This window comes from Cynoglossus semilaevis, chromosome 3 (genome assembly GCF_000523025.1).
Source record: "Cynoglossus semilaevis isolate Cse_v1.0 chromosome 3, Cse_v1.0, whole genome shotgun sequence".
NCBI classification, from domain to species: domain Eukaryota; kingdom Metazoa; phylum Chordata; class Actinopteri; order Pleuronectiformes; family Cynoglossidae; genus Cynoglossus; species Cynoglossus semilaevis.
This window is the reverse complement of record NC_024309.1, coordinates 15,740,844-15,748,774: the sequence shown is the minus strand read 5'-3', so window position 1 is coordinate 15,748,774 and position 7,931 is coordinate 15,740,844. Positions and strand designations below refer to the sequence as shown.

At 50.5% G+C, this 7,931-nt stretch overlaps 2 protein-coding genes across 3 annotated transcripts in view; one reads left to right on the top strand and one right to left on the bottom strand.

Moving 5' to 3' along the window:
- tgif1 (TGFB-induced factor homeobox 1) overlaps window positions 1–3,269 on the top strand; it is a 4,624-nt gene extending 1,355 nt beyond the window's left edge. For both annotated transcript variants that reach the window (XM_008308362.3, XM_008308360.3), the window contains exons 2-3: window positions 466–695; window positions 1,683–3,269. In XM_008308362.3, the coding sequence (XP_008306584.1) occupies window positions 466–695; window positions 1,683–2,351 (899 nt within the window). In that variant the 3' untranslated portion in view covers window positions 2,352–3,269. The remainder of the gene's footprint in view (window positions 1–465; window positions 696–1,682) is intronic.
- Window positions 3,270–5,438: 2,169 nt separating this feature from the next.
- Window positions 5,439–7,931, bottom strand: part of dlgap1b (discs, large (Drosophila) homolog-associated protein 1b) — a 56,295-nt gene continuing 53,802 nt past the window's right edge. Inside the window, 2 exon segments of the mRNA XM_008308363.3 lie at window positions 5,439–6,841; window positions 7,271–7,423. Of these exon segments, the coding sequence (XP_008306585.1) occupies window positions 6,626–6,841; window positions 7,271–7,423 (369 nt within the window). The 3' untranslated portion in view covers window positions 5,439–6,625.

Sequence of the window (7,931 nt, the reverse complement as noted above, 5' to 3'; positions counted from 1 at the left end):
TCTGTGGAAGGTTTCAGAGCAGACTGACAGGTCATGTGACCAGGACTGACGTTGACCTGTCAGATATGTGTGTGTGTGTGTGTGTTGGACTTCCTGTTGTTGTGGTCACCTTCACCCTCCTCACCCTCCTCACCCTCTGCCGTCCTGGTGTTATAACTGACACAGCATCAGAGCAGCCTTTGTGACGTCTCACCCTCCATCTCCCCCCTCCTTCCTCCTCCTGCTCCTCCTCCTCCTCCTCCAACACCCTCGAATCACATGGCTGAACTTGACAGCCTGCTTCTGACACATCAGCTGCAGCCCCCCCAAACACCCTCCCCCCGACAGCTTCACAGCACAGTTCAGTTAACGATTTGCTGGAAACATCCCTGACAACTGTTTGACTGACACACACACTGACACACTGACACACAGTATGTCAGTGGTGTCTCTCCTCCGTCCTCATGCACGGCTGTGTCTCTGCAGGTCTGGTGATGCTGTCGGGCAGTGAGACGGACGACGAGGACAGCGTGGACGCCCCCCTGGACCTGTCGTCCAGCACGGGAGGGAGCGGGAAGAGGAAACGGCGAGGGAATTTACCCAAGGAGTCGGTGCAGATCCTCAGAGACTGGCTGTACGAGCACCGCTACAACGCCTACCCCTCTGAGCAGGAGAAGGCGCTGCTGTCCAAGCAGACTCAGCTGTCCACACTGCAGGTGAGGACGCAGCCTGGACCGCCGCCTCAGGGAGCGGGACATAAATCTCCATAAAAGTCAGGAGGAAGTGAGCGTCAGCTCCACTGAATCATTTCCTGTGCCGCTGGCAAACAAACGAGCGCTGCGGTGCACTGAAGGTCGTCCGCTGCAGCTCCGTGTTGCAACATTAAAGTGTATGAGACAACGTGAGTAAACTGACTCCCTGTGTGCTGTGGGCGGGGCCCGGGCGCTCAGGACAGGAATTTCCCTCCCTCCAGCCCCGTCCCATCCCAGCTGTCTGGGAACAATGCAGAGTCATTTACAGAGTTGGAGCTCCAGGCCTCCGAGCCAGTTAGGACTAGCCTGCTGGACCGGGGGGGGAGGAGGGGGGAGGGGGGGTGTTATGGTGAAGTGAAAGTTTAGTTTTGGTGAACATCTGGGACGGTCTTAGTGGAGGAAGAAAAAAAGGTTCTGGTCCAGGAGTGGCCGGTTTAAAGGAGGTCAGTCCAGTCCAGGAGCGTCTGTTGTGGGGTCTGTAGTCATGTGACCTCAGCGACTGTTAGGGCCTGAGGTGAAGCTGCAGACACACACGATGGTCCTGTTTACAAACATCAGTTCCAGTTCTCCTGGTGTCAGCTCTGTCTCACATGGAGCAGTTGTTCTCTCCTTGTTTATTTTTTACCGCTGCAGTACCACTGCTGGCCAGAGGGGGCTGGTTCCAAAAGGCCTAGTTTTCTTGTCCAAACAGTGGACTGTTTCCTGTCTTTACTGAAATTTATATTTATTCAAAAATATATTTTCAGTTTCAGTTGATGTGGAATTCAGATTTTTTTTTAAATTATTAACTTTTTTTAAATTATTAACTTTCTTATAACTAGTGTAACCTGGTTTCCCCCGGGGTCAGAGGGCAACTGACTAAAAGCCCCTGTTCCTCGTTGTTGCTGTTGTAGTTGTGAAGTGTGTGATGATGTTTCCTGACGGCGCCTTCGTCCTCGTGTCTGACTGCAGGTGTGTAACTGGTTCATCAACGCCCGGCGCCGACTTCTTCCAGAGATGCTGAGGAAAGACGGCAAAGATCCAAACCAGTTCACCATCTCCAGGAAAGGCAGCAAGGCTGGAGACAGCTTCTCCGACAGCTCCCAGTCCCCCAAACACAGCAGCACCCCCGCTGGCACCGACGACAACTACGACAAACGCGCCCTCCACCCGTCCAGCTTTGAACCTGCCACGCCCGGTGTCCTGAGGAAGGCCGCCTCCCCCTCCACACCTTCTCCCACCTCTTCGTCCCCCTCCCCGGGCCTTATACCCACCCGCCCCTCGGTCATCTGTCACACCACTGTCACTGCAGCGATCCAAGCTAGCCCCCCCTCCTGCCACCCCCCCGCCCTGGGAGTGAACTGTGACAGGGCAGCTGAGCTGCTGCAGTCGGCCCAGGCCCTGCTGCGGTGCCAAGACGAGGGTCCGGGCACGCAGCCGCTCCCCGCCACCACCACCACCAGCACCACCACCATCCTCGGCATGGAGGGCAACCTGAGCCCCCGCAGCGGGCTGTTCAACACCCCTCCACCCACTCCTCCAGACCTCACGCAGGACTTCAGCGGCTTCCAGCTCCTGGTGGACGTGGCCCTGAAGCGGGCCGCAGAGATGGAGCTGCAGGCCAAACAGCTGGTCTCCTAAGAAGAGACCCAGGACTGGAGGAGGTGGAGGAGGTGGAGGAGGTGGAGGAGGAGACTGACTCTGTGGCTCCACTCTGGAACTCCTTTCCAGTCCACTGACATTTTCTGCACGGGAACAGAACAAACCCACATGAGAAGCCTGATCATTTCTATTTTTGGAGGAGGATTTTTTTTCTGCCCCAGTGACGGTGACCTCCGGTGACCTCCGGTGACCTACTCTCGTTTGGCTGTTTGTTGTTGATTCATTTCATATCCATGTCTTTGTATCTTTCATGTGTATCTTATTTGCACACAGGGACCAAAAATGTTATCACAGAAATGCTGCCTGTTCTTTGTATCATTTTGAGAGCTCCGCCCACACTCCCTCACGGACCAATGGGAGGCGTCGGTGGAGACTGTTGATGTTGACATTTCAGAGACGGTTGCTGGTTGGTCTGCACACTGAAGGCAGAAGGTCATCTCAGTGTCTTACAGCAGAAAACTTCTTCACTACTGTAGTACAAATGTTCTGTCTTTTCATTTTTTTTTCATCTTATTTTTTACTTTTAGATATTTTAAAAGCCTTTTTGTTCTTGATGCTTTTTTTTTTACTCTCGTTCCCACGGAGGGAATATTCCAGAAGACCAATGTAGCAGGTTCTCAGTCGGAGCCTTCATCCCATCGACTCAGAGGAAGACGACGGCCAGTGGACTGGAACACTGACACACTACAGACGACTACAGACTTTTCTTTTGTTATTGAGATCACCAAAAAAGACGTGGACCATGTGGACCATGTGGACCATGTGGACGTGGGATTGGACCATGTGTAGAGTTGTCGTGACACCTCGCCCAATGATGTGATTTCTTTTCATACTGTGCAATGTTTGTGGCAAACAGAGGTCACATGGGATTAAATAAAGTTTTGTTTTTCTACATCGGACTTGTTCTCTGTTTCGTTGTTGTTGTTGTTGTTGTTGTTGTTTCTTCAGTTCAGTCCAACACAGTGAGTTCTGGGTAATCCTGTCAGATTAGATGAGGATTACTGAGTCACCCCTCAGTGCGGGACAGAGACAAGAACAGAGTTTAGACCTGACGTCAGGGTCAGAGATTCCCGTCACGGCTTCGTCCAATTAACATAATCCTACATAAATTAGCAGCAGAAACAGCAGACGTCAACGGTTCCTTGTCCACGGTGTCTCAGGAGACAGCGTCCGGCCGAAGACACTGCAGTGAGGACGGACACCAGGACTGTCTTCCAAACAGAAGGTCACTGGTTTGATTCTCGAACCCAACTTCATCATTTGGTCTCAGTCCCTGAAACGACCCCTGTTGACCTCCAGCAAATGTTCAAAATGCTTTTTCAACCTGACGTCAGACGCCGTCCGTCCACAGTGACAGCCCATGTGACAAGGCAGCGTCCAATCAGATGGAGGGGGTGGGGGGTGGGGGTGGCCATCAAACAGACCTCCAGGCTCAGGGTGGGCAGTTGTGGTCCATATGTAAGGGATCAAGTGACCCAGGGTCAGGACTCATACAAAGATGGACCCCCCCCACACCCCCCCCTCATTAACCCACAGCCACTGAGGTCAGGGAGACTCCTCTCAGCAGGACTGATGTGTGAATGACAAATCACCAGACGCTGCCCCTACAGGAGCGCCGAGGCCCGGCCCAGAGTTGGGTCTAATTATGGGGCCCCGCCCCTGTGGGGGGGGGGAATGCCCTTTAAAACACTCCATCCTGGCCTTGTAATCTGTTTAATTATAATGCAATAGAAAACACATGTGAGAAGGAAATGAAGACGGAGAGGTTAAACCAATGATATATACATTTATATATATATATGTGTGTGTGTGTGTGTATATATATATATATATTTGTAGACGCATTTTCTTTAATGCTGAGCTCGTACACGTGCCATGACATCAACAGTGTAATAACATGAGTTACAAAATGTTTATCTGTCTGTAGGCTAACATTTACAGTGGGATCATTATATATTTATATATATATTCAGTTCATATACTTACATCACAAGTGTCAGTAGACTGCTGGAGTGTGGTTCCACCAGAATCACCCACAATCCAACACTGTGGTTCCTAACTCACACTGATATGTTGGTGTCGTAGAAACAGAGGAGATCAGAGATCAGTCATGTGACACGGTTCAAGAAAACAAACAACAAATGGCAACAACCTGTGGTTCTATCTCCTACTGAGCCGCTGGGATTCAAACGTCCGACCCCTCCAGGAAAAACAACGCAGTACCGTACGCAGTACCGTACGCAGTAGTCACTTCATCAGGCAACTTGTTTCACTGAGAATGTGGAGTTTTACGGACAAACAAGTGGAAAACATTATAGTCCAATACACTGGCTCTCAAGGTAGGGGGCGGGGACAACCGCAGGGTACACAGCAACTCAGTTCATTTTTTCTTTTTTCCACCACACTGATTTGTGGGTAGAAGAGGACTCGACCAAACGTTTGGGGAACCACTGATCCGATCAGAACAGAACAGAACCGACTGACAGTTCTAGACTAACACAACAAAGTCCGTCCTGGACCCGATGCCCCCGCAGGCTGAGGCGTTCAACAGGATCACCTTCAGTTCACACTCACACTTCTTCTCTTTGTTCAAACATTTAGTTACAAAAAAGTATCTACAAAGTGCACTAACTTTTTTGGAGGTTTGTCAGATAAAAATGGCCACATCTGAACTGGAGTTAGAGTTTCTGTACAAACATGGTGGGTCACATGACACACACACACACACACACACACACCTCTTCCCCTGAGACTGCTGTTGTGCTCAACTCTCATATTAGAAATTAAGGCTGACACTGAAACAGAAGAGACGCAGGTGGTCGTTGTGTTGACGAAGAACCAACAACAACAACAACAACAACAACAGAAACAGAAACACAGTATCAGGGCCTGGATGTCAGTGCATAATAAAAACCACACCATCATCAGACACACACTCTGCTCCGTCCTAACCTGAACACTGAGTCACCCCCCCCCCCCCCCCCCCCTGCCCCTCCTCCACCCTCCCCCAGGGAGGCCCGCCCCACTATTTGATAAGTACTGCACTAGAACCACTGCTTCCAGACAGATGGCTGGAGGTGAGTCGGAGACACAGACCATAATTTCCTGGTCTGTGGTTCAGTCACTGATTCCAGACTCAGATCTTTGACTCTAAAACTTGGACCCAGTGCTGCTGATCTGTGGGTTCACATCCACATCCACCCAGAGGCTACAGAGGCTGCACTTGGAATCATGGAATCTGTCAGTGTGTTTACATGATGATGTCACTGCTACTGAGTCAGACTAACCCTGACTCTGAACCAATCAGAGCAGGACTGGGTGGAAACAGGTTCACTCACTAACGCCTTAATATCCACAACAACAACAACAACAATAATAATAATAATCATCATTATTATTATTATCATCATTATTATTATTATTATTTTAGAGTCTGCTGCTCACTGACTCTGTACCTACAGTTCTGATCAGTTCTGTCTTGGAGCTGTAATACACCACTATTGTTTAGATTAATCGTAGTTAAAATTGAATTGTTGCCCCGCACAAATACATACACCAACGGCCTGGTCCCCAGAGGCTAACATGTTAGCACTCAGAGGCTAACATGTTAGCACTCAGGGGCTAACATGTTAGCACTCAGGGGCTAACATGTTAGCACTCTGGTGCACACACCTTCCTGTGCCGAACATTATATCAACGTAAAACAGCTTTTATTTCTCTCGTTAGCGTGAACTTGTTCACCGTGAGGTAAATACACGGCTAACATGCTAAACAAGCTAACAAAGCCATGTAAACACACTGAGTGTTTTCCTACAAAACTGGTACAACAAAGAATGACACGTGTGGATGTGGGACACACATGTGCATCAGAGTTCCTGAAACACATTATCATCAAGCATATGCTACTGTGCTACACCTGGCTAACGTCTTAGCAGGCTAACGTCTTAAATCACTTTAATATACGAGTGTTTCGTTCAGGGCTGACGGGACTTTCTGGAGGAACAGCGCGGCGCTACATCAAAGCTGGGTGGAGGGAAAGAAGACGGGGTGTAGAGCAGATAAATAAATCAATCAATAAATAAATATATCCATAAATACTGCAAATACACAGTAGGTGAGTGAACACCTCCCCATCTGGCTGACCCCACAGTGATCCGCAAAAAAATAGAATTTTGTAAAAGTATGCTAGCACCCTAGCTTGTCTATTCAGTGCTACGGCGTGAGGGACAGTGCGTCAGGTACTGGCGTTCGTCTCATAGTCTGGTTTGAGCCTCGGGAATATAGATCTCAATACTGTCTGCGCTCTCGGTGGCCGAGCTCTGACGAGCCGAAGCGGCACGTTTGGCAGCTAGCAGGCGCTTGCGAGCCTCCAGACGGTGGCGCTCGGAGCTCTCCAGCGAGCGGTCCCTCGCCAGGGGAGGGTGGCCCTTGTGGGACTTCTTTGGCACAGGAGGGGGCATCCTTCTCTCCTGGACAGGAAGGACAAAGGTTTTAACCAACGTTAGTCAGAGTAGCCACAGCTGCAGCCAGGCTGTAGTAGCGTTAGCATTAGCACGGTCAGAGCATGCAGTTTGAATGAGGTTATGGTTCACAGTGGCATCCATTGCGTGGGGTAAGAGAGCACGGTGGCAGTCACGGCGCGAGGTAAAAGCGACCATTGGAGACGGACGGGCCCCAACGGCGCGTGGCGGTAGAGAAGCTTCTCAGAAGCAGCTCACTGTCGGCAACGAGACAGAACAGAACAGAACACACAGACACCAGTGGTGACGTCAGGCAGGCTAACACGACAACCACAACAACACAGAAGCCATGCGGGTCAGCCAGGCACTTCGCTTCAAGACTCTGGTCACATGAGCGGGTCACACGTGGGGGGCGACCTTTGACATGCCCGTCTGCACCTGGATGTCCGGAGGGCTCAGAGGTTTCCAGTTGTTGGCTTTGAGTTGGTGAAGTTCGTCAAACTTCAGGCTGATGTTCTCGATGGACAGCTGCAGCATGTCCCAGAACCCCGCCAGGTCCTGGGAGACGGGCCGGGGGTGAGCGTTGGGGTTCTGAAGACACAGAAATACAGGTGTGAACACATGCAGTTAGCAAACAAGTCCACCCCCCCCGGCCTCCTCAGTGTACCAGTTTCATAAGAACAGAACTGGTTTACATTTATTTTACGGGTCACACTAAATTCCCACCTTGCTTGCTAACAGCAAAACAACAATGTCACTGGAACCTGCAACCTTCTTCCTGTAAGGCAAGAGCACCAGTCACTGGACCACTGCTGCGGCCTTTGATTTTTATTTCCTGTAATTTCTCTTCGCTGCTGCTGAAAAAAATACTGTTTTTAATCAGAATAACATCTGGATGAGAGCAGCACAGACACCACGCCCCCTGTGGTCCAGGCTGGAATCACGGCTCTGCAACATCTTCTTCTGTATGTGTGAGACAGTAAGGATGCGCAAAGACAGCGTCCACGCCACGCGCATCGTCAATGAGCCGCTCCGTCTTGTCAGGGTGATTTGTGCAGGATGATGTCAGTGTTCACTGGGACGGGTGGGTGGGGGAGGA